Here is a 26,603-nt window from a genome sequence, read left to right as displayed (position 1 = left end):
AAATATTCATTCCCATCCAGGTGAGATAGGGGAAGAGCAGTAAGGGGCTGTGCTTCAAGTAAGCAGAGGAAGATTGAATTCTGATTGGCTAAGAGAATTTGGAGCACAATGCTACTTATTTTTAAAAGGGGCAGATATTGCAGATGTTTTCAGAGAGGACCTCTAAGGAGGTGATTGAGAGAGATGTGAACTTTTGAATAGCTCCTGAGAGAAGCCAGTCCCATTATGATCCTTCATTGTCTGAGGGTTTTCAACTCTGAGACTTCTGAAAATGGAACTCCCCTGGGTGAGATCATTCTCTTTCTCCTGGACTGAGCTAAGATTTTTTTCTGACTTCCAGTTGAAGAGTTCATTTATTTTTGTGTGTCTTTTGATATAATCTAATCTTTAGAACATCTTCAATTTCTGTTTGTTGCTTTGTCTAAGTAAGTGGGTTTGCTTACTATTTGCTAATCATGATGGTCTTTTGTGTGATCAGCATTTGGTGAGAAGAAGTTAAGCTGGAAGGATAAACCAAGGAACAACTTCCATCCCCTTGAGAGCCATCAGGGAAGGAGTTTTCCTTCTGAACTCAGATTCATATTCCTAAATTAGAGATGTTTAAGGGGTGGTAGATAGATATAATTCTAGCTTACCCTTCTTGGAAATTGGAGAAGAGATAGTATAGTTTTAGCTCAATCCCGAATTCTCTCTTCCCCGTCCTCCAACCTCAAGCTTGGCTACTGGTCTTATTAGCATGATCATTCTCCCATTCTCTGAAGAGATGAAGATATATGCATACAAATGTATATACATAAATACATGTGTACATATACACATATAAATATATTTAGATAACCCTATAATACATATCTTACATACTATAGGCATGTAGGCTAATAGTATCATAATTGTTACCTAGATAGACCCAGGACATAGATTGCATAGGATGGGAATGGCATAATCTTAGAGACCTGGGGGGCGGGGACTCTCCAAGAAGGAAATGGGGCAGATATCTGGTGATTTTGCAGGGAGAAATTCTTTTGGGGGAGGTGGAGAGGACATGTTATAGAATCATAGATTTAGAGTTGGAGGAAACCTTAGGAATCCTCTTAACTCCTTCATTTTATAAATGAAGATTCCTGAAGTAAATCACTTAAATCTCCCTAGGCTTCAGTTTTCTCATCTGAAAAATGATGGGGTTGTTTTCATTGGTTCTGAGGTCCCTTCTGTCTTTATGGATCTATTACCTGTGAGAACTAGAGGGCTTATATGACTTTTCTAATATTACACAGACAGAAAGTAGCAGAATGGGTGTTTAAACCTAGGTCCTCCTTCTCCATATCTAGTACTATTTGTATTATGCCCCACTGCCCTACAGGAAAGGACTCAGAGAGGGCATCCTTCCCCCTGGTTGGCTTCCAAGGACTGAACCTTGGGGCTTTGCCTGCCAGAAGAAGGCACCACTCCCTGGCAGAGCCGGATGCCTCACCCCATTAGCTCACTAGCATTGGCTGGACCACCACACTCCTTTCTGTGTAGACCCAAGGCTGATCTCCCCACCCCAGCCTCCCCAAATGACTCATCCCACCCTCACTGGGTGGCGACGCAGCCTGGGTGGGGGAATAAATAGGACTAGGGGAAGAGGAAGTGGTGGAGATGATCCAAATGGCAGGTGGAGTAAAAGGCTGAATGGGAGGCCAGGGAACTCCTGGGAGTGCTAAAGTTTCCTTTATCCCTGGGGAAAATTCTCTGACCACCCACTGTGATTGTGAACTAAATCCCCCTTGTTGTGCAAGCCTTGTTAGCTGGGTTTTCTCTGAAAGGTCAGAAAAGTTGGGAGCAGATTCCCAGGTCCACAGGTCCTATTCTTCCCCCTACACCTGTTTCAGCAGTCAACTCTATTCTCTGAGCTGTGTGACCTTAACTAAATCACTTTCCCTTTTTGGGACTCAAGTTTCAATATCCAGCAATAATACCTGCTCAACCTTTGGGGCAGGGTCTAAACTTAATTCAAGGGGATAAGTTCAGCCTAGGAATCTTTACCTTGAGCTGGAAAACAGGGGGTAGAAAAAAGCCCCCTTTTTAACAATGGAAATAGTCCTAGACTGGGGAGTCAGTTGACCTGGTTTCCTCTTCCATTAATTTTCTTTGCACAGAGCCCTTCATGAGCTTCAATTTTCCTCCATTTGTAACTCTGTTTATTCTAACATTCTAGACTAAATGAAAAAAGGAATGTATCTAAGGGACAGAGAACTGGGGCTTGGAGCTAATGTGATTTGGAGAACAGGTCCTTCCATTGACTGAGAGTAGTGGGGTGAGAGACCATGCCCCTTGCCCAGGCCCCCTCCTCTCCACTCCCCTCGCCATATTCAGAATGATGCTGTTCAACCTGTACATTTATTTACATGAAAGCAAGAGCTCTTGAATCTCCTCTTCATTCTAAGGATGTGATCCCATCCCTCACCCCAGGCTGCTGTACCATAACCATCCCTTGTGACTTCACTCTAACAGCCCAGAAGTGATGCATCACTCATACCATCCAAGCCTGGGCAGGAAGGTGGGCTGAGCAGTGAGGTCGCTCTTGGACACTTCTGGACAGGAAGATGTCATCTAAAGAGCTTGCTCATGTCACTATACCTTTTAAGGGTATATATATATATACAGGAAGGAGAAATGGCAAGGGTTTCTGGAGCACAGACCTATAAGAGCTAGCTGACTCTGTTAGAAGACTGCTGGAGTGCCCTGCCCCCATCTCTGCTTTCCCAGGTTCTTGCTGACCCATGGTGGGATGTGTATATGGGGGGGAGGGAAGAGGGAGAGGGAGAAGGGATATAGGGAAGGGCAGGGCTGCCCTCCTCCTTAGTTCTGGCTCACTCACACACAGAAGTTCCTGCCTGTTGGTGGTCACTGTGAAATAGTGCTTTCATTGGGGTGAGGAGGCCGGCTAGGGGCCCAGCTGGTCTGCATTAGCACCACAGCCTCTCTGGACTCTAGCTATGTGGGGGAATCCTTTTCTGGGGAGGAGGCAGGTTCCATCTCTCTCTGCCTCTGTTGGTGGCTTGGGAAGGGCAGGAGGGTGAGCAGAAAACACAAAGCCCTTGTCTGTCTACCCCCACCCTCACCCCACTAGCTAGGGACTCCTTTGGGGATCTGGGTCAGGGGCTTCCTTCCTTCCTTTCTTCCTTCCTTCTGTTCTGTGAAATGAGCCTTCTGGCATAATAGGAACTGTTTTTCCCCTGGACTCCCCCCACCCCAGCTGTAGAGCTCACCCAGTAAACAGTGGCTTAGAATCTGGGTACCCTTCATTTTAGGGGAACTGGGAGCATTTGGGCACCCAGGATCATAGGATTTAGAGATGAAAGGGAACTTAGAGAACACATAGTAAAATCCCCTCACTTACAGAGGAGGAAACTGAGACCCAGAAGTTGTGACTTGCTGGAGGTACCACAGCTAGGAAGTAGCAGAACCAGAACTCAAATCCAGATCTCACGACCCCAAATCCAGCTCTCTTTCTATTATACCATGTCTCCTACTCATTCCAAGGGTCCCTACAACTGACCATGAGCCACACTAACCCCAAGAATGAACTTTTAACTTCCCTTGAGGCTAGAGAGCTGGAGGGTGGGAAAAAGGATTGAGGTCAGAATAATTTCTAGAATCAAAACTGGCTGGGGTTTTAGACAACCCTTGGAATCATGGGCTCCATATCCCCAGCAGAGTGAGACGGACCTTCTCACAGAATTTGAAGCCAGAAGATTGGGTTCCAATCCCCAGTCTGCTATCTGATCACTGTGTGACCACAGATAGTCACTTCTCCACTCTGGCTTCAGTTTTCCCATCCATCAAATAAGAGAATTGGACTAGATGATCTCTATGCTCCCTTCTTGCTTGAAATCCTATGAAGCCTATATATGCAGTGGTGTCCAGTCAGGGAAGCATGACAGGACCCAGAGGGTTAACTGTGTGTTGTGTTTTGGGGGCCTGGAGAGGAACAGGAGGGATCTGGATCTGGTCACCTTTTGGCAGGAGAAGCTCCTACCCAGAGCCAGAGAATGGGTCGGGTCTCAGTTATGAGGCAAGTCCACCAAGCACAAGCTGTTGAGGTCCAGGCATTGTCCCCAGACTGTCCTTTCCTTGGGGGCCTGGCCCATTGCCCTCAGGCCCTCCCAGCTGCAGGGCCCTTGGACCCCCCCCCCAAGGCTCTCTGGGTTGTTCTGTTGCAGCCTCCACACAGTCCCCCAGCCTCAGACCCCCAGAGCCATCAGGGCTCCTGAGCTGCTAATCTTCTTGAAACGGTTGGCAGCACTCACAGCGATGAAATTTTTCTAGGAGAGAATAGAGAATATCTAGTTAAGGACATGGATTTTCTTCTCCCAAAATTTGTTCAAAGATTGATGGCCCTTAGGACATTTATATTTATCATATTAGTGGGCTACCATATCCAGGTGTCAAAATTCTTCAAAGCCCATCTCAGCTATTACCTCTTCCAGGAAGTCTGCCTTAATTTCTCCCAGATGGAAGTGAGCTCACTCTCCTTGGACACTACCCTAAATCAATTTATAGGTGCCCATCCTATAGCATGGGTCACACATTGCCTTGTATCAGAGTCAGTGGAAAGAATACTGGCTCCAGAGGGAAGAGGCTTTCAATTCAAATTCCTTCTCTGATATTTACTACCTGTGTGACTTGGGGCAAGTCTTTGCTCTTTGAGCCTCAGTTTTCTCACTAAAATGAGGATAATAATAATAATAATTGCACCAGAGCTCTAACAAATATGGAACCTGAACCAAAGACCAATGGTGGCCAGGTGGCCAGGATAAATGTGAAAGACTCCCTCTCATCAAACTTTTTAAAAGACAGTTCAGTTCTAACTGAATGCTAAGGTCAAATGTTTCTGAGCTTCAGCTCCACCAAAGGTATACTGTTGATGCCCTCCACATTTCAGCACCTTAGAACATAGCCCCAATTGCTCTGTCCTGGTTACACTTGTACCTAAATCTGTCATGAGGAAAATTCTTTGCAAACCCAAAAGGAGTGAAGAAACAGGAGTTCAGTTCTTCAGGCACCCATGATTTCATCAGGGAAAGTACTACTCAAACATAAGCTATCACAGGATCTTCACACTTTGGTGGGTTCTCATGTGGTGTGGTGGCCAAGGCACATGGCATTCCCTGGGTGGGCCAGCACACAAGTGTCCTGTCTGCATTGAACCAGATTGATTCTCCTGAGTCAGACACAGTCTAGCACTAGGCTATCCTCAAAGCCTTCACAGCCTGGCAAGACCAACCAAAGTCTATGCTGCCTCTGAGAGCCTAGCATCACCTCCATGATCACCACCAAGAGGTAGCATCAAAGGGCTTCATTTTTATCATTATAACAACTGTTATTATTATTATTGTCTACAAGTTCCCATTGCTCATATTTCACTTAATCTTTATGTGAGGCCCCCCAAGGGGATTTGGAAAATGTTTGCTAAATCGAGTCAAATGACAGACAGTCAGATGGCACAATAGATAGAGCACTGACTCTGGAGTCAGGAGAACCTGAATTCAAATTCAGCCTCAGACTGACTGTGTGACCTTAGGCAAAATATTTGACACTGCCTCACATCCAAGGTCATCTCCAGGCCTCTTGATCTACATCTGGCCACTGGATCCAGGTGGCTCTGGCGGAGAAAGTGAGGCAGGTGAGCGAGCACAGCACCCCTTCATTCAAATCCAATTCACGTGCTTGTCATGACATCATCTCCCTGATGTCATGGTCATCTTTGAGAACCGAAGACAGACATTGTCATCACCTATCTTGAATGTACAGTTTTTTATACCTTAGAATGTGGCAGCATTTTATCTTTCTTTTTATTCTCAGTAATCAACACAGTGCTGGACAAACAGTAAGCACTTACTAAATGGGTATTGATTGACTGACCAAACTGAACTGAATCAAATAACAGATCTGCCATTCCAGTTGCAGTTTTAAAGTAGTAGAAAGAGATCATCATTTGAAATCGGAGGGCCCAAGTATTATTTCTGGTTCTGTTACTCACCACCTAGGTGACTTTGGGAAAGTCACTTGCCCTAATTCCAAAAGGTGGGAGGGGATTCTGGTCTGGATGGTCTCTTCTTACTCTCTGCCTTGATTCCAAGGCAGTCTGGGTCCCTGACCCAAATACAGTGAACTTCTCCCTGTCCCCTCTGCTGGCCCCACCCTTGTTGGCCTCACCCATACCCTCTTTGACCCAAATACCTTCCAGCGTCGCTTCATCACATATTTCTTGAGCAGGATCTGAGATTTGAGGCGCCGGTTACAGCGTTTGGCCTTCTCAGCCAGGTTGTTGAGCCAGGGGTGTGCCAGACACTGAGCGGCACTCATCCGTTCTCTAGAGAGGCAATTGAAAGGAAGGTGGGTTCCATCAGAATCCACATCCATCCTGCACAGGTTCTATTGACCCACATGTTCTGACCCATGGAGATATGGGAGAAGGGATTCTTGGCTAGGAAAAAAGATGGTTCTACTCAAAGAATCCCAGAATGCCAAACATAGAAAGGGCTTTAGGAATCATTTCTATCACAGTCCAGCAGTTCTCAAAATTTTTAGTCTCCAAACCTCTTGACACTTTTAAAAATTATTGAGGTCCTCTCCAAAGAGCTTTTGTTATTGTGTAATATATCTCTCAAAAGATACAATGTTAGAGGTGCCTAGGTGGCACAGTGGATAGAGCACTGGCCCTGGAGTTGGGAGTACCTGAGTTCAAATCCAGCCTCAGACATTTAATAATTACTTAGCTGTGTGGCCTTGGGCAAGCTACTTAACCCCATTGCCTTGCAAAAACTTAAAAAAAAAAAGATACTATGTTAGAAATTAAAATATCTTAATATTCCCATTAAAATAGCTTTATTCCACAGATTTCCCGAAAGGGTCTTAGAGACCCCCAGGAATTCCAGGACAACAGTCTGATCTAATCTAATCTGATTTTACAGTTGGGGAAACTAAAACCCAGATAAGGAGAGGGATTTGCTCATAGTAAGTGAGAAGCAGAATCAGAACCATAGTTTGGGTTTCCCAAGCTGTGGGTCATTTTGTATGGGACTTGGGGTCAGGTTTCAGTCACATTAGGATGGGAACAATGATGGGTTCAGGCCTCACCCAGGGGTCTTGATAATGAGCTTGGATACAAAATCCTTTGCCTCCTCTGAGATGGTCTCGAAGGTCTCTTCATCAAAATACCAATTGGCAGCCAGGACATTGTTGAGGGTCTCAGTGTCATCATCTCCCAGGAATGGGGAGAGGCCACTCAGCCTGCCAGGAGGGGTAGGAGGGGGAAGTTTGAGTAGGAAAAAAGGGTTATGAAGGAGGAGAAGAGAGGGAGAGGGGCAGAGTCAGAGTAGTATGGCTATAAATGCCATAAGATGGAAAGGAAAACTTTTCAACATAAGAACTGTTCCAAAGTAGAATGAATGGCTTCCCTTAGAGATCTCAGGGTTCCTAACTTTGTGTCCTCAGCAGACTAGAAGTCTATAGTCTCCTTCTCAGAATTATGTTTCTAAATGCATAACATAAAATGCATAGTATTACAAAAGAATCTAATTACATTGAAATATAGGTATCAAGGGGTGGCTAGGTGGCGCAGTGGATAACGCACCGGCCCTAGAGTCAGGAGTATCTGGGTTCAAATCCGGCCTAAGACACTTAATAATTACCTAGCTGTGTGGCCTTGTGCAAGCCACTTAACCCCATTTGCCTTACAAAAAACCTAAAAAAAAAAAAAAGTTAACAGATGCCAGATTAAGAACCCCTGCCTTAGAGGTGATGAGTCTCCAATAAATGGAGGTGTGACCAAGAGGTCAGGTATTTTTAGAGAGGATTCCTATTCAGGTATAGATTAGACTACATGGTATCTGAAGCTCCTCTAATTCTATCTCCAAATAATCTGAGACTTTATAGCTCCAAGTCTATGACTCTTATGACATGATTATGTGATCTTTCCCAATATTAAACCACAGTTTTCTGTACATCCTAAGTACTTAATAGTTATTTGTTGAATAAATAAATGAATGGATGAATGAATGAATGAATGAATTAGGGACTCCAAGGCCTTGGTTTAACTTTTTCTCTATCAGAAGGAAAGGGTGCAATTTAGATCTTTCAACTACAAAATCTATGAGATTTTTGCCTAGCCATACCATCCTAAATGCCCCCACTTCCAATAAAAAGTTAGGATATGCTTTACTACAGACTTTAGAAAAACATAGGGACCACAGTGGAAAGGAACACCATAGTGGATAAATTTCAGAAGAAAGGTAAGAAGGTTTTAAAAAAAAAAACAACAAAAGGGATCCATTAATGCAATATACACTATAACTCCTGCAATATAGACAGAAACAACAAAACAAAATTGAATTCTATGAAATAATAATGACTATTAACCTCAAAGAACTAGAATATGATGTTTCCTCCCCTCTTTGAAGAGGTGGGGGACTGAGGGTCTGGAACACTGAATGTAATCTCAGATTTGCTTGATATCTTAGTTTTACTGAACTTTTTTCTCTCCCCCCCCTTTTTTATTTTTTGTTATAAGGGAGTGACAGATTGGGAAATGTAGTTGATATAAGAACAAAGGATATCAGGACATTAAAAAAAAAAGAAAGAACCCAGTGCAAATTGTCACCTCCCCTTCAACAGAGTCACAGAGTTCCTTAGAGTACTAAGGAACTGTGTGACTTGCCCACATTCACATAGACAGTAACATGTCAGTGGGAGGACTTGAATCCAGGTCTATCTTGGCTGACTCACATATCATAATTCATTATTTATCATTAATTGGAATAATAGGTGGGTAGCTGCCAAAGTAAATAGATCAATTGACTGGAATCAGGCAGATCTGAGTTCAAATCCAACCTCAGATACTTTCTAGCTGAGCAAGTTACTTAACTTATGACTTTTTCAATTTCCTCATCTCTATAATGGGGGTAATAATCATACCTACCTCCCAAAGTCATTATGAGAATAAAATGAGAAGATATTTGCAAAAAGTACTTTGGATACCTTAAAGCAGCTAGCACCGGACCTGAAGTCAAGAAAACTCATCTTCCTGAGTTCAAATCTGGCCTCAGATACTTTCTAGTTGTGTGACCCTGGGCAAGTCACTTAACCCTGGTTGTCTCAGTTTCGTCATCTGTAAAATGAACTGGAGAAGGATTGGCAAACTACTCCAGTGTCTCTGCCAAGAAAATCCCCAAAAGGGTCACAAAGTATCAGACACAATTTAATCAAACAACAACAAATCTTAAAGCATGATTTAAATACTAACTTGCTTTATGATACTGATATTTTTCAAAGCAGCTTCCCATCTATTATTTCATTCTGTTACTGGAAGGGAAGTATTATCATCTGCATTTTTAGAAATGGGAAATCTAAGGCCCAAAAAAGGTCCCTAAGTCACTCAGCAAGTCGGTAGTAGAGCTGGGACTCACAAAGAAAGGGTTCTTTCCGATGTCCCAGCAGACTGACCCCTGAGCAGGGGTTGTCTGTCCCAGTCTTCTCTGAAGATATCTGATCCTTAGGCAGCAGGAAGCACCCTGTGGTGGGAAGGCTCATTCCTCCTCCAACCCTGAATGCCTCCCTGGAAGTTCACACCCGCCTGCTCCATTTTTCAAGTCTCTGACAACCTCCAGCAACTTGGATTCACCTCTGGATCTTAGGGAAATTATTCCTCTTGAGAGATCTCCCTCCCCCCAATTTCCTTTCCTTCAACAAGGCTAATAAATAAAGAAGGCTAGCAAATAAAATAAACTTAACCAAAACTCACATTTCTATAGCATTTTAAGGTTTGCAAAGTCCTTTTCTCTCTGTAACAACCCAATGAGACAAAGCTAAAATACTGATCCATCCTTGCTATAAAAATGGGAATTATGAAGAAGGATAATAGAGTTCTGTCTAATTTTGGTCTAGATCATGGGTATAGGGATTATGGGTATAGGGAAATCCCTTCACCCATGCCTCTTGGCAGTTATTCTGCAAACTACAGAAGTTAGATGATTTGGCCCAGGGTCACACAACCAGCCACTGTCAGAGATGGGACTCAAATCTTGTTCTTGTTGGCTCCAAGGCCAGTTTTCTATCTATCTGTCATCAGACAGACCTCCATTATAAAGCTGGAGACTTGGCTCCCAGAAATGAAGAGACTTGTCCATAGTGATCCAACAGATTGGTGGCAAAACTATGACAGATAATGGGCCTTCTGAATCCAACTGTGGTGGTCTTTCTCCTATACCTACTCCCAGGATTTAGAGAGAGTAGAAAGAACATTGAAGATCATCTAGTCCAAACACCTCATTTCACAGATGGGAAGACAGACCCAGAGTGGTCCAAGGACACATACAGGTGAAAAGTGAGATGCAATCCCTTAGGTGCTGGCACTAAACCCAATCCCCTGGACACACACTCCTGGCTAGGCAGAGAGTTCTATACCCTGTCCTTTCTACCCTCAGCTAGGCTGATCCCCTTCCCCTTCTCCCTGGGCTTCAGGGAAAGACCTCGAGGCCCGGCTCACAGCATATAGGTGATCACGCCCATACTCCACATGTCTGTTTTATCTGATATTTGGTCGTAATTCACCACCTCTGGGGACAGGAACTCAGGGGTCCCAAAGTTGACTTTGAGCTTCTCATTGGGGTTGTACCTAAAATGGGAAGGGGAAAGGGAAGTACTAGTTAGTGGGTGAGTGTTGCCTCCCAAAAGGATCATTATCTTTTTTGCCTTCCCCTCCCCCCCACCCTCCACCCCCAGCACACAGCCGGGAAGCCCAGGGCCCAAGCTCAGGGCATGCTCTTGTTCTCAAACTCCTGGCCAAACCCCTAGGAAGACTGCAGACCGCAGACTGGGACACTCCCCTTCCGCTGGCCTGTCCTCCACTCCCCTCCCGGAGCAGGAGGTTACTGGGCTGGAGAAAAGTGGCTCTTCCCTACTCCACCCACTAACCCTGTGTGGAAGGAGAGAAGGGCAGGAAGAGGGAGGGAGGAGGGGAGGGGTACCTCCGTGCCAGGCCAAAGTCAATGATCTTCACCATGTGTCCCGTGGTGCTGACACACAATATGTTCTCGGGCTGCAGAGACAGGACAAGGCCCCCACACCCACACAGCCCCTCAGACCTAGAGGCTCCTATTTCTGCCCTGACCAGGATGCCTATCCTGATTACCCGAGCACCACCTGCCACCCCTCTCCCTGAATAATCTCAAGGTACTCCCTGGGGAAGGCCTCCCCACTCCCCTTCTTCAAGTCTCCAAATTATCTCTTTCCTTCAAAGTCAAGACTGCTTCTAATGCTGATCCTGTCACTAAGTGGCCCTGGTTATTATTCCTATTTTTGAGTAATCTAAAGAAAACTGGAAGACACCCCCCCCCCCCCAGAAGGCAGGGATTCTCTCCTCACGTGAATTCTGCAAATTCAAGACAATGTTCCACAACAAGTGGGGCCCAGAGAACACTCAGTGGCTGACTATTCTGGATGTCGGCCGTCCCCTGCCCCTCACCCTTCCTCACCAGTCCACTGACCCAAGTTGAGACTAGTTCTGGCATGGTCTATTTTCCCATCTCTGAAGTGATGGGAACTCCACTGTTTGTTCTTTCCAGCCTTTCTAACATTTAGTTAAAGCTCCCAGCTTTGCCATTCTATTTTCTAACACTTTGCATTCTAACATTCTGTCAGACCCCACCCCCCCAGTTCTGACATTCTGTTTTCTAAGGACCCTGACATTATATGTTCTAAGGTCCCTCCTAGCTTTGCTAATCTGTTCTAAAATTCTATGATTTAACATTCTGTGCTCTAACATTCTACTTGACTTCTCCCACCCCAAGTTTTGATGTTCTGTTTTCTAAGGTTTATCTCCCTCTCTGACATTTTATGTTGTAAGGTCCTTCCCAGCTCTGCCATTTTATATTCTAACAATCTGTTAAACACCACCCCTAAGTTTTGACATTCTATTTTCTAAGGACCACCTCCCTGATATTCTATGGTTTAAAAAGTCCCTTCTGTGTTCTATCATTCTATTAGACACTTCCCCCCAGGTTCTGAAATTCTATTTTCTAAGGATCCCCTTCCCTGCCACACACACACACATACTTTTGCCATTTTTTTTCTAATGTCCCTCCTAGCATTCTGAATCTTGCTATTGTCTAAATGTTCCTCGGGGTGGGGGGCAGGTCATTTCTCCCCTTCACCTCTGTATAACTTGCACCCAGGCTTGGTCTTTGGTGATGATAAGCCAGTAGAAAGAGTGTTAGGGCTGTTTGTCACCACTGCAGCTGTTGGCTTCTCAAGGCCCCCCACCTAGGCTGGTCTGTCTTGCTCAGACAGTATCCTGAGCTTGGACCTCTCTCTCTCTCTGTTCCCTCAAATCAAAATCTGTTCCCAGCAAAAGTTCTGATAAACTCGGGTATTAATGAATGGCAAGAATAGAATTCTAATGGTGCAAAATTCTGGCACTGGTCCAGGACAGCAGGTACATGATATTCCCAGTGCTCCTCTAACTATGGGTTAGTACATCTTGTCTCCCCAAGGCTATAATAATAAGTATACATACTTCAAAATTCTAGAGATCTTAATATTTACAAAGGGTTTTCCTCACTCAGTCTGTAAAGTAGGCAATGAAAGCATTATTATTCCTATTTTAGAGGTCTAAAGAAAACTAGAAGATCCCCAGAAGGCAGGAATTCTTTTTGTATGTGAATTCTGCAAACTCAAGACAGTGTTCTACCCAAGTGGGGCCCAGAGGACACTTAGTAGCTGACTATTCTAGATGTCAGCCGTCCCCTGCCCCTCATCCCTCCTCCCCAGTCCACTGACCCAAGCAGAGGCTGGTTCTGGCACCCCAGGTACCTTGAGATCAAGGTGAAGGACTCTCATTTTGTGCATAAAGAGGATCCCCTCACAGATTTGCCTGACGAACACCATGGTATCCACCTCTGTGAGCTGGTAGTCCTCATCCACAATCCTCTCGAACAGCTCTCCGCCCTCCACACTAGATGTATAAGATACCACCATGACCCCAACCATCAGCAGCCACTCTCTTCCCAGTCCCATCCAACAATAATCATCAGAGCAGGAATTTCTATATCAATTACCCCTCATAGCTCTGTGAAGGTTAAAGCATGATTATCAGTCCCATTTTACCTGTTCTCAGAGCAAGAATAATGACTTGCCTAGGATCACAAAGCCACAAAATATTCAAAAATGTTTGCCTAACATCTAAGACCCTCTACAATCTGGCAAAATTCCCTTTCTAGCCTCAGATTATATTCTTCATATCTTCTATTTTCTGCCCAAATTGCAATTCCCTCAGGGCCCCAATCTGTCAATACCCTCCTTTTCAGTCAAACCTTAACACCACCTTTGTCTCATCTTTCTCCTTCACCTCTATCCAGTTTAACCTGTCAGTTTTGGGTCTGAACTCTTTCTCATCCTCATCTGTCCTCTCTGTACCTCCTGCCACTCCTCTTGTATGGATCCTTATTACTAACTGCCTGGATCCTTTCTAGTTCCACACTTTCCCCCCCTTCAATCTATCCTTTATCCTGTTGCCAGAAGAATCTTCCCTGGATATAAATCAACCTTGCCATGTCCCTACTCAAAAATTCCAGTGACCTTTTATTACCAGCTAAGTAAAATTTAGAGTCCCCTTTTTGACCATTCAATGCCCTCAATTATCTGGCAATATTACCTCTCTAGCCTTCCACTCGATACTCTATCCAAACTGGACCTCTCCCAAAACACCTTCCACTGACAAGTGCCTTTGATCAAACAATATTTTCTATGTCTGGAATGTTTCCTCGGTCTATTTCTTTTGCTTTTTGGAATTCCCCCCCCCCTCCTTGAAGGCCCTCCTCCTTCAGGAAGCCTTCCTTGATCTTCCTCTGATTTCCCATAGTGTTTTGTTCACACTGCTCACTACATATATAATGAAATATTATATCTCCTAGCAATCATGCCTGTATCCTTCCTCCTACCTCCCACCCCTACTAGAATGTGAGTTCCATGATGGCAGGGACCCTGATTCAACTAAACTTTGTGACTTCCCCAGCACAAAATACATGATTTTACTCATGGTAGGTGACTCGTAGATGTTTCCTGCACAGATGTTTGTTGATATGGCAAACCAGAACTTGAACACAATTCAAGTCAAATACAAAACAGGTTCACTACAATGCATTGGCTAGATGTGTGTTTGGTACAAGAGGATCGATTTCCTGGGTTAAATGTGGATCAAGGGGAGGGGGACATGCAGTTCTTTTTCAGGGAAGGTCACTCATTCTGAGGTTTAGGAAGTAGAAGTCAGATTGAAGGCTCAGGTGTAGGAGGAGTTTGCTCCTTGATCTTCTTGGAGAATGCCTGCCCCTCCCCATAATTGTTCACTCACAACTCCATGAAGAGGATGATCTCATGTGAGGTCTCGATGGCTGCATAAAGCTGGATAAGATTATGGTGGTTTAGCTGGTTCATCACTTCAATTTCCAACAGTGCCATCTCCTAGGTTCCAGAAAGGATCAGAAAACATAAACAGCATCACTATCATTACCATCAACATTATCACTAGTAGGCAATTTTTTTTTACTATTTTCCACTTTTGCTATTATCATCACCTCCATAGCCACCCCACACCAAACTATCATAGTACCCATATTCACCAGCAGCATCAGTACTGCATCATCATCATCATCATAACCATTATTATTATCACCACCAGTCACTGTATCCACCATCGTTAGCTCTGCATAGCCTCACTACCATCATCAATATCACTACCACCATCAACCAAATCACCATCACCATTATCATCATGTTCACTATCACCTTCATGACCACCAAGGCTTAAATAAATGTCTCACAGCTTTCAGTCCTGTTCTAAGTACTGAAACTATATAGGTTAGGTATCTTCCTAGGGCAGGGTTGGGGCGGGGGGAGAGGGAGAGAGAGAAATGGACTTCAAATTACTCTCCTTGGATCAAGAGAAAGTCTAAAATCTGATCAAGCAAGGGGAACCCTAGGTAGGGAGAAAATCTGCAGTTCAGAGATTCCCTCCCCAGAGCCTTTTTTTTTATAGTCTTCTTCAGGGAAGAGGGACTCTAGTAGGGATGTGTATGATAGATGGAGGGAGCTGGGAAGGACAGAATTCCTGAAGAGCCAGGTTTCTCCTGCAGTCATCCAGTCTACCAGTGTCCCATTCACTCCCTAAAAATGATTAGACAGAGATCTACCTGCTGCTCCAGTAGACCCCACCTTGTCTTTTGGGCTTTGCTTCTTGATGATCTTCGCAGCCAATTTGAGACCTGTGGCTTTTTCTGTACATGTGCAAACTTCCCCAAATTTTCCCCTAGAGAAAGGAGGAATTGGGGGTCAGAGGGCCATTGACAAAAGGAATAGCTTGGTGCCAACCCAGATTGATCCCTGACCCTACCAATTCTTTGGGGAAGAAGATAACTGGACTAGATGTTAAGCCTGGCTCTGTGTGACCTGCAACTAGGTGCTTTTTCTCAATGAACTTCATTTTCCTCATCTTTTAATGGTCAGCTGTTTCAGTTGTGTCTGATTCTTTGTGACCCTATTTGGGGCTTTCTTGGTAAAGATACTGGAATGGTTTGCCATTTCCTTCTTCAGTTCATTTTACAGATGAGATAACTGAGGCAAACAAAATGAAGTGACTTGCCCAGGGTCACTTGGCTAGTAAATGTCTGAGGTCAGATTTGAACTCAGAGCATCTTGGCTCCAGGTCTAACAATATATCCACTGAGCCACTTGGTTGCCCCTTTCCTCATCTATAAAATCATAATGACCAAGTGGACTGACATGAAGATCTAACAATAAAACAGATAAATTAAGTAGATTTGAGGAGTAACTAAAGAACCCTTCTGACCTCTCTAAGGAGAAGCTCAATTCTTTCCCCAGGGGAGGTCCAAAAGATCAAAACCTACAGGGGAGGGAGTACCAAGAAGGACTGAAGTTTTTGTATGCATGGTATATCTGTGTTTGTGTGTGAGTGTGTGAATATCAAAATGTTTCACAAACATACCCCACCTTCTAAACTGGGTCACTGCCATATCCTATGACCTGGGCAGTGAGAGGCAGTTTGAGCTAAGTCAGGGCTATCCAAGGTCAGACATAATAATAGCTAACATTAATCTTTTAATCAGGAGTATGCTGGTAAATGTTTAATAACCAGCTCCTAAAAAAATAAATATACAAAGCACACATTTAAGTTTAAACTTCATTAGCACTTTCTCCAACACTTTCTTAAATCTAGACAAACAACAAAACACTAACTGATAAAACAATAAATGACTTATAGGTTTGCCAGTTTCCGAGGTATAAATGCTCATATTAAAAATTTAACAGTTGGTTGTCCTGAGCCAGTTGGACTTGGTTCAGCATACTCCAGCTTTAAAGTTTACAAAGCATTCCCAAGTCTGGACTTCACAACAACTCTTGGGAGGAAAGTACTGTTATAATCCCATTCTGCAGATGAAGAAACTGAGACTGAAAGAGATTAAATGACTTGCTTAGAGTTCCACAGGAAGCAAGTGTGGCATAGTTCAAACCCAGATTTTTTTCCAGCCCTCTTTCTGCTCTCTCTGAAAATAGTTCACTATTCCCTTGCCAAGGGGAAGATACCCCCTCATATTCATTCACTTTTTTCTACTTCTGCTAAAGGGAGATACTTAATAAATGGTTGGTTGAAAACAATTTTGGTTTAATTCAGTTCAATCCAATTTGATTGAACTGAATTCAACCAACATTTATTAAACAGCTTTTATGTACAAGACACTTTGCCAGGGAACTTAGACCCACTTAGCTTCACCCATGCTACCTGGGCAGGAGGGAGCTCCAATCTATTTCCTCTCCCTGCCTCCTCCTCACTCTTCCCCCATTCAGGCTCGGGTCTTGCCTTGATCCCCAGCAACTAGGATAGGTGCCTAATAAATCTCATGGAACTGCACTGCATTGCCTGCCCTCCTTTCTTCCTTCCTTCTGCACCCAAAATAGTCTGCCATAGGCTCTCCATTCATGACATCAGTCGGGCTTCTTACCCTCCCAGTTGATGCTGGGAATTGATAGCGAATTCACTGCTCACATTTGCGGTCCTTAGCTCCACAATTCTGTGGGGGAAGGGAGCTGGAGGAGGGGGGCAATCATCTGAGAACAAATAAAACACACAATCATTGAGGCAGAGGTTGGATTTTGGTATTCTCATTATTCCTGGTGCATAGCACAATGACCGGCATACAGCAGGCACTTAATTTATGCTTGTTCATGATTAAGAATCAGTTGAGTGCAGAATATAGACTGGGCTAAGCAAACTGACTGATTCAGCTCTGGGAAAGGAACAGGACTGCACTCCCTTAGAAAAACACCACTGCAACTGACCCACTCATCCCCCAAGGGTGGGGAACCTTTTTCCTGCCAAGGACCATTTCACTATTTATAATATCATTCATGGGCTATATTTTGGTCAAACATATAATGCACCTGTAAAAAGCACTAGATTTATTGAATTTCAAATCCCATCTGTGGTTGCCATGGCAACACCAGACCAATATGGTCAGTAGTCCAGAAGTTCCCCACCCCTGCCTAGGAATTCATGTGGATCCCTAGTCCTATACTTAGTTTCAGTCAAGTTCAGTTAATCCCTGCTAAAGCTCTGGGAGCAAGGATTAATGACTAATTATGTGGGTAGGAGACATTACCATTGTGATGGAATGAGTACTGGATTTGAGTCCTGACTTGGACTAATTGTGTGAGCCATAGGGAAGTGCATTGAGAATCAGAGAACCTAATATCATAAAATTTCATAATTGAAGTTTTGAATTCTAGCCCTGTGTGATCATAGGGCTAGAGAATTTTATGAACAAGGCCATATACATAGTGAATAGCAAGACAAGAATTTGAACCCAGATTTTCTGATTCCAAATCCATTGCCACTTTCAATGCACTCAGTTCCCCAATGTGAGGGTGTTGGACTTCTAAACTTTTAGAAACAGGTCTAGAAAGTTGGGATTGTTAAATTCTATACAAAAATGTAAGGAGTTAAATTATAGTTGATGAGAAGTAGGTGAGAAGATTTTGGGTTGTTTGATTCTGTGTGATCCTTGTATTAAGTGACTTGATCTCTCCAGGATGGTTTCTTTCTCTGTAAAATGAGGGAGTTGAACCAGTTCTATCATTCTATATTTCATTATAGTTCAGGACCCCTAAAAGCCTTCGGGACACTTCTCAGGACCTCCCAGCCCCACTACTACCAACATCAAATGTTCCTTTCCTGGGGATCTATATAATGTTATTCCTGGTAGCAGGGGCTTAAGACTGAAACACAAGGAGGGTGAGACAGCAAGATGACTGATAAAAGTGTCTGAATAGTACTATAACAATCTGAGTTCATATTCTGCATTAGCTGTGTGACCTTGGCTGAGTCAATTAACCACTGCCTACCTCAGTTTCCTTTTCCATAAAATGAAGATGTTACTAACATTACAGTTGTGAGGGTCAAATGAGAAAATAATTGTGCTTATCTTAGTGTCTGGAACATGGTAAGTGCTATATAAATATTATTATTATTCTTATTATTACTATTATTATTATTATTATTTTGAAGACAGAAAAAGGGAAGAAACCTCCAGAGGCTAAGGAGCCTCATTTGCCATAGACAGAGGTTGCCACCTAGTGCCAAAGACTGGGAATAAGCAGATCTTTGCTCAGGGCTAAAAGCAAAAGGGTTGGCTCCCTGGGAGCAGGGGAACACCTTTTCAGGCATCTACTTTCAGACCTTGGTAACTGGGAGCCCAGCCTGTTTGCCAAGGAGCAAGAAGACTTTGGGTCTAGTGAGGCAAGTTGCTACTGACTCCACCACCTTCCTGATCCCTTACCTCTCCCCAGGGCCCTAATAGAGTCTGTTCCAGTCATATCCATTCCATGAAGAATCAAAATTAAGTCTCCATCATCTCAGGTGGTGGCCCAAATTGGCATGGCTTTAATGTGCCCCGAGGAGGCTGCTAGATGGTACAATACATAAGATACTGGACCTGAAGTCAGGAAAACAAATTCAAATCTGGCTTCAGATATCTAAATATTTCTAGCTCTGTGATCCTAGGCAAGTCAATGAACCGCTGTCTGCCTCAGTTTCCCCAGAAGAAAAATAGAGGATCTAATAAGATAATATTTGTAAATCAACTGTGAAATAATAGGTTTTACTTTGTTCCTCATCTGCTTAGGAACATTCTATGGTTCTCTATTGCCTCAGGATAAAGTCATAGACTCTAGATCTGAGAAGGACCTCACTACAGAATTTTTGTGCTCCATACCAATGATTTGATGTTTAGGGAAATCCCAAGATGGAAATTCCTTCCATGATGAAGAACAGTAACTCCTCTCTAACTTATGGTTTTATGGAGTTTCCTGGGGACATTTAGGGGTTAAATGACATGCTAGCTTGTGTCAAAGGTAGAATTCAACCCAAGTCCTTCTGACTCCAAAACCAGTCCACTATGCAGAATGCCTGTTCAGCTGCCCCTTTCATTACAGAATGCTAGAGCTGAATGTGACTTGGGACATACCACAATGGAACCAGAAAGGATATTAGAAATCATTACATCTGACTCCCTGAGTCAGAAAGTGCTAAAGAATTCCCATCAACCCTACCCATAGCAATGCAGCACAAGACCATGTTGAGCTCTCTCTTCACTGAGTTCCTGGACTCCCTTTTATTGTGCCCCAAAGATCAGCATTTACTTTATCTGATCCATGAGAAATCTGTCTCTTCAGCCATTGTGATTCCCCTAAAAACAGGACTGAGGTGTACTTATGTCTAAATCAGTTGAAGTTGAGGACAAGTGGTGAGCTGGGAAAGTCACAAATCCTCTATTTCTGTAGCTTTCTCACAGTCCATCATAGCTGTATCTAGAAATTATCTAGAAAACTCAGCCAAGCACACCTAGAGACCAACAAGCCCAACCCTTCATAGCCATATCCTGAGACTACCACTTCCAACCTCTTACTTAACCAAGCAATCTGGATATCTCCCATCTGAATATATAACCCAACAATCCCAACCTTTCTCATCTATATCTGGAAATAAACTATTTCAGTTTCTTTCATCTATATCTCGAATCCAACAATTCCAACTCCTCATCTCTATCCAGAACCTAACAAACCTCAAATCTTCTCATCAATATTTCACCCCTCACAATTGTATCTAGAACGTAACAATTCTAACTCCTCTCATTTGTATCTAGAACCTAAAAATTTCAGTTCTCTTTATCTATATTTAGAATTTAATCCCTCACAGTTGTGTCTAGTACTCCTCTTATCTTTATGTGGAATATAACAATTGCAGTTTTTGTTATCAACATCTAGAATTTAACACTTTACAATTGGTCTAGAATCTAACAATTCCAGCTCTTCTCATCTATATCTAGAACATAACAAGCTCAACTCATTAATTTTCCAGAATCAAACAACCCAAAATCTTCTCATTGTTACTAAAATTTAATTCCTCACATTTTTTTTAAGTTTCTGCAAGGCAAATGGGGTTAAGTGGCTTGCCCAAAGCCACACAGCTAGGTAATAAGTGTCTGAGGTCATATTTTAACTCAGGTACTCCTGCCTCCAGGGCTGGTGCTCTATTCACTACTGCGCCACCTAGCCACCACCTCACCACCACCTCGCCGCCACCTCCTCACATTTTTGTATAGAACTTAATCCCAACTTTCCAGATCTGTTTCTAAAAGTTTAGAAGTCCAATACCCTTACAATGGGTGTTGGGGAATGGGGAACTGAGTGCATTGAAAGTGGCAACAGATTTGGAATCAGAAAATCGGGGTTCAAATTCTTATCTTGCTATTCACTGTGTATATGGCCTTGTACATAAAATTCTCTAGCCTTCTATGGAAATGGGAAGATTAGTATCCTTTCCAGCTATAAATCACAATCCTTAATTGGTATCAAGAGCCTAATCATCACCATCATTCACATTTACCTCCCTGGGTCACACAATTAGCACTACATACAGATGCATAACACATACTTAGTGACGTATCGAATTTATAAATCATTCTTTTTCTTTGATTTTTATAAATGAGGAAACCAGAGCATTGGTCCTGGAGCCAGGAGAGCCCAAATCCAGCCTCAGACCTTCCTAGCTGTGTGATCCTGGGCAAGTCACTTAACCCCTGTTTGCTTAAGTTTCCTTATCTGTAAAATAGGGATAATAATGATTGCCTACAGGGGCTGTTGTGGGATCAAATCTTAGCTCATTGCCTAGCATACCTTAATCTCAGCATAAATGAGTTATCATTGTTATTATTATTATTGATATCACCCCTGTGAGATGAGTGGAGAAGGGATTATTGTCCTCATTTCATGTGAAGAAAATACTATGTAAAACTTGTGATATGCAATTATTATTCTCTTTTAGCAAGTCTGCTTCCTTCCTTTAAGAAATAAAACAAACTAAAACTAAAATCTTCCCTTTGGTCTAAGAAGGATCTCAAAGCATCCTATATATATTACTTAGGTTTCTGCCTCACTAGGGTGGTAGAAAAAGTGTAGACATGGGGTGGGATGGGAGGTGGGAGGGGGACAGGGAGAGGACAGATGGTACACTAGGGCAGAAACCAGAGCTGAACTCCGACTTCTGCCCCAATGTATGAAGCTGCCTATTTTCCAGCCCTATCCAGTGACATCTGCTCCATGTTAGGGCTCAGTGTCCCTACCTCGAGCTCTCTCCTTGGCTAGGAAGGGAATCCTGTCCGGCAGCCTGAGCTGAGTGAGCAAAGGTCAGGCCCCAACTTGTCCCCAGGCTGGGGGAGGGGAGGGGGCCGAGGGGGGGGAGTAGGGTTGGCAGTGTCTTTTCTGAGTCTAATGTTACTGCCCTGGGGGCCATTCAGACTGGACCTTGGGTCTGGTTGGCACAAGATCCTGGTCTCAGCAGGCTGCAGACCCCTTTGAGTTGGGGGAGGAGAATGCTAGAGTTTGGGGACTGCTGTTCCTAAGTACTAGATCACCTTGCATGCTGAACCCCACCTCATCACAAAACCTACCCAGAATCTCAAAGTTATGCTCTTTGTTGGCACTAGGACAGGCGGTCTTCTCTGTCGCCTCTTTTTCCAAAGGAACAGCCTGGAACACGATCTCTTCAGGGTTGTCCCCTTCTCCTTTAGCTGAGCTGCTGTCCGGCTGGGTGTTGGGAGGACTAGCAGGGCTGGGCTGGGCCTGGGTTGTCTCTCCTTCTGGGCCTTGAGCCTTCTCCAAAGGTTTCTCCTTCTGGCTCCCTGCCTGAGGATCCACCAACTTCTTCCCTCCTTCTGCAAGCTTGCTGGAAGCACCCGAAGTGGAGCTGGCTTGTCCTGGGATGATTTCTGAGATCTGAGAGCCTTGTTTTCCATTGAGAGCTTGCTCAGCTTCTCCTAGGCTCTTTTCCATCTGTTTCTCAGAGCTGGAAAAGGGCAGATTTTAGATCTACTGATCTCTTCAATGATCAAGACTCTCCATTCCCCAAACATCTCAGGGACAACTCCATCATCAGGTCAAAATCAAGTAGCAGGGTAAGAGATGAAGGGAATAGGTGTCCAGGAAAGGTCATATATGGCATTGGAACAATTGATAGGCTGTGTTCCTCAGGCTAAGGACTAAGACTAGAATTCCAAGAAAGGGAGATAAGGGAAATAATTTTATAAGATGCTAGACTTATAAATAATTTGTCTTATCAGAACTGAAAGAAACATTGGAGAGATAGCTAAGGAAACCCTTCTTCATTTTGCAGAGAAGTTTAAAGGCCCAAGGAAGGAAAATGATTTACGATCACACAAGTTGGTAACAGAGCTAAGACTAGAACCCAAGCCTTCTTTCCTTTCACTGGCATTGGCTCCAAGGTCCCATTGCTCAGTCAAAAAGCACTGTGGCTTCAGGATAGGAAAGCACTTACCTCTGGATAGTGGCAGGACAGCTGGGGCTGTGCAAGAAGGGTGGGGGCTTCTTAGGGTCTGCTTTGCCCGCTGGCTTCTTTTCTCCCTTGGTCTGTTCTCCTGCCCCTTGGCCACCCTTGTTGTTCTGCCCAGTCTCAGACCCCTTGGTGCCAGCCTCTGGTTTCTTCCCTGATGATTCCATTGATTGGGACTGCTGGGGCAGGGCAGCCATTGGTCCGGCACTTCCCTCCGCTGCCGGAGATGCCTCCCCTACCCCTCCATCTGGGTGGGCCACCCCACCAGCTGCAGTAGCTCTCTCCTTGGGGGGGCCTGGGCTGCCAGGCAGGGGCTGGCCTGGAGGCACAGCTCCTTTCTCCTGGACAATAGAAGCCTCATCAGCCCTGCCTTTGGGGGCATTGTCTGCAAGTGAGAAGGTGATAGTAAATTGGGTGGTCCTGAGCTCCACCTAAACCAATGTATTGGAGCTCCCTGCCCCAACCTTGGGTCTTCTTAATACTTCCCAATCACAATTACATCAACTTAGATTTCTATAATTCAAGCAACAGATGAGATGAGATAAGGATTATAGCCCTCCCCAACTCTTCCCTTACCACCATTTTTATAAAGGTAGACTAAGTTTCAGAGAGGATCTTAGAAGTAGAAGGAACTTTAAGCATCATCTAATGCAGTCCTGTCTTTTTGTAAAAGATGAAACTTGAGACCCAGAAAGAGAAAGGGACTAGAATTTGAACACAGATCTCTCTTGACTCCGAGTGCAACACTTTCCCTACTACATTATTGTTAGGGCCTAGATTTCTGGCCTGTGTGCCAGGCCCTTTCAGTCCTTGGTCTCAGGTCTCCTACCTCTCCCAGTAGATAGCTAGATAGTACCCTCAACTTCCACCTCCTTATCTGAGATGTTCATGTCCTCCCAAGAACCTGTTTGCCCAAGCTGGCCATCAGTGAGGTCCACCCTGTATCCTGCTTGCCCTTTCCAGGAATTCAGACCTGGACCTTTTGCATGGGGTGACTATGGATCTTTTCAAATAGAGGAGTGGGAATATGGCAGGGGTTTGTCCAGACTTCCTGCCTGCCAGATGACCTGGAGGCACTTCCCATCTCTCTTAAGGAGACCTGTGGAGTACTGAGGAAAAGCCCCAGATTTGAAGTCCAAGGACCTGGTACTTAAGGAGAAAGTTACTTCCTGACTTTGGGCCTCCATTTCCTAATCTATAAAATGAGGGGCTTGGACCTGGCAATAATCAGTGAACTAGAATCTATTGAGTGCTTTCTATAATCCAGGTTCTATTCTAAGAGTTAGAGCTGCAAAGGCAAAAACACAGCCCCTAACCTCAAAGAGTTTCCATTCTAATAGGAAGACAACAGCCTCTTCTCACCCACCCAAGATTCCAGAGGTCCCTTACTTCTCTGCCCTCGGAGCTAGGGACTATAAGCAGAGGATGGCAGGAAATATCACAGCTTAGGGTACAGACTCAAAAAGAGAAGGATTCCAGCCCAGAGGGTAGCAGGGCAGGCAGGGGTCTGACCTCAGCCTCCCACTTCAGAATTTCAAGTTCTCTATTCCCCAAGGCAAACTATTCCCACCACCTAGCACCTGCTAGCCACCACCCACAATCCCAACATCTGTACCTGTTTCTGGGCTTGGGGTTCCTGGCTCTGTTGCTCCTTTGCCTGTGGTTGCCATGAGGGAGGCTGGTCCTTCTGTTTGCTTCCTCTCTATCAGACTATTGCCTGCAGAGAGAGGAGGGGAGGGGAAGCTTCGGTCCCAGGAAATGAAAGGGCAGAAGGTAAACTAGGGAAATTCCTGACCAGTTTGGGTCCTAGCAGGGTGGGAAATCTCAAGAACTGTGGTAGGGGAGAGAGAAGGCATTGGTGGTGGCTCCAGGACATTCCATGGGGGATAGTTAATCCAGTTCTAATTGCAGGGTGAAGTCTGGTGGGTTGCACAGACTGAATATGAATGGCTTTCCAGATTGGGAAAGTGTTGAATGGTAAGGGACTAGGAGGCCCATCGGGTGAATGGAGGGGGTGGGGAAGTTACCTGGTGACCAGGCCAGGGTCAGGGCAGAGACGTGTGGCTGCCGGAGTGGTTGCTGCCCTATAACGAGAGCAACAGAGCTGGGGAGCCAGTAGAGGAGGAGGAGGAGGAGGAGGAGGAGGAGGAGGAGGAGGAGAAGGAGGAGGAGGAGGAGGAGGAGGAGGAGGAGGAGGAGGAGGTGCAGATGAGAAGGATCCCTTACACGGGGGCCATACAAGCTTCTACTTTCGGGCCACCTGTTCCTTTTGGCCCAGGTTCAGAGGACACGCCATTCTTCCCACGGCCACCCTGCCGGCCAGCAGGGGCTCAGGCTTGGGGGAGCTGGAGCAGGGAAACAAACAGAAGCAGAGGAGAGAGGAGAGAGGGAGGAAACAGGAACTGCCCAATCACTCAGGCCTCTGTACCCCTGCATCTACATAGATATCTGTCCTTGACACCCATGCTCCTCCTTTTCCTTGGGTCCTGCATGGTACCAGGAGATGGTTGGAATACCAGAGTCTTGCTTGGGGATCACCCCCTTATATATCTCTTTAGATCAGGAGTTTTTTATCCTGGGTTCCACAAACCCATTTTAGGGGCAGCCTGTAAACTTGATTGTTGTTTTTATTTTGATAACCACATTTCAATATGATTTCCTATTTTCCATATGGTTTCCTATTTCAATATGATTTCCCTTGAAATTCTATACATTAGATTTTATGATTTAAAAACATTACTATGAGGAGTCAGGTTTCACCAGACTTGCCAAAAGGGTCCATGATACAAGAGAAAAGAATAGTAAGTTTTGATCTAGAGCCACACTTGTGAGGGAAGGGGTGGTGTTCCGAACTGAGCTGGTTTAAAAATTCAGCCCCTAGGTGAGCAAAGGACAAAAACTGCTTCATTCTCTGAAACATGAGGGGACTAGAATAAATAGATTCCAAGGTCCCTTCTAGCTCTAACATTCTTCTTTCTGCCCTCTAAAATTCTTGCCAATTCAAGAAGAGGAGTCAGGAGACTTGAATTTGAAACCCAGCTTTGCCTCATACAATTGTATGACTCTGGACAAGTCATGTTGCTATCTGAGTCTCTGTTTTCTCAAAAATGGATAATTTATTACAAAATAGGGGCAATAATAATTGCACAATCTACCTTGAAAGATTGCTGTAAGGAGAAACTTGGTAAATTTTAAAGTCCTATAAAAATAGTAGGTTTTTCTATAATTATGAAGGTTTCTTCTGGCTCTACCATTCTATGGGCAAAGTCCTGAGATCTTTCCCAGCTCTGATATTCTATGTCCTGTGTCCTAAATTCCTTCCTAGCTCCATCATTCTATTAGTCTGTGACTTTGGGCACTGACCCTAAAAGTTGTGCCCTGAGGCCCAGGACACTGGGGAAACTCAGGGCCTTCCCATTGGAGGCACAAGTCTCCCCATATCTGGTTGGCATACTCAAGTCACAATCACAGAAAGGATATGTTGCCCCAGGTTGGCTGCCCCATGCTGGTACAGAGCCCTGAGGGGCTATTTAGGGGACATGACAACTAACTCAGTGTGAAATGACAGAGACAGAGAAAGAGAGACAAAAAGAAAGAGAAAAAGAGAGCAAATATAAGAATGAGAATGAGACAGTGAGAGAGA

General features: G+C 44.3%; 1 protein-coding gene across 5 annotated transcripts; it reads right to left on the bottom strand.

Moving 5' to 3' along the window:
• On the bottom strand, positions 1-25,076 carry MYLK2 (myosin light chain kinase 2). 5 transcript variants are annotated; one of them, XM_074211844.1, is made up of 13 exons: positions 24,988-25,076; positions 24,576-24,677; positions 22,946-23,345; positions 22,062-22,456; positions 17,058-17,163; positions 15,253-15,346; positions 14,393-14,502; positions 12,856-12,997; positions 11,013-11,083; positions 10,532-10,660; positions 7,126-7,278; positions 6,226-6,358; positions 1-4,307 (listed from the first exon to the last, which is right to left on the bottom strand). In XM_074211844.1, the coding sequence occupies exons 2-13, from the start codon at positions 24,628-24,630 to the stop codon at positions 4,227-4,229; spliced, it is 1,869 nt and encodes a 622-aa protein (XP_074067945.1). In that variant the 5' UTR covers positions 24,631-24,677; positions 24,988-25,076; the 3' UTR covers positions 1-4,226. The 5 variants fall into 5 exon arrangements, 2 of the variants coding, with proteins under 2 accessions (XP_074067945.1, XP_074067946.1); XR_012473681.1 differs by lacking the exons at positions 1-4,307; positions 6,226-6,358 and having other exon boundaries at positions 7,186-8,215; positions 9,025-10,660; XR_012473682.1 differs by lacking the exons at positions 1-4,307; positions 6,226-6,358 and having other exon boundaries at positions 7,186-8,215; positions 9,453-10,660.
• Positions 25,077-26,603: the final 1,527 nt, after the last annotated feature.

The sequence above is a fragment of the Macrotis lagotis genome, chromosome 1 (genome assembly GCF_037893015.1).
Source record: "Macrotis lagotis isolate mMagLag1 chromosome 1, bilby.v1.9.chrom.fasta, whole genome shotgun sequence".
NCBI classification, from domain to species: Eukaryota; Metazoa; Chordata; class Mammalia; order Peramelemorphia; family Peramelidae; genus Macrotis; species Macrotis lagotis.
The sequence above is the reverse complement of the archived record's forward strand: the minus strand, read 5'-3'. Positions and strand labels throughout refer to the sequence as shown.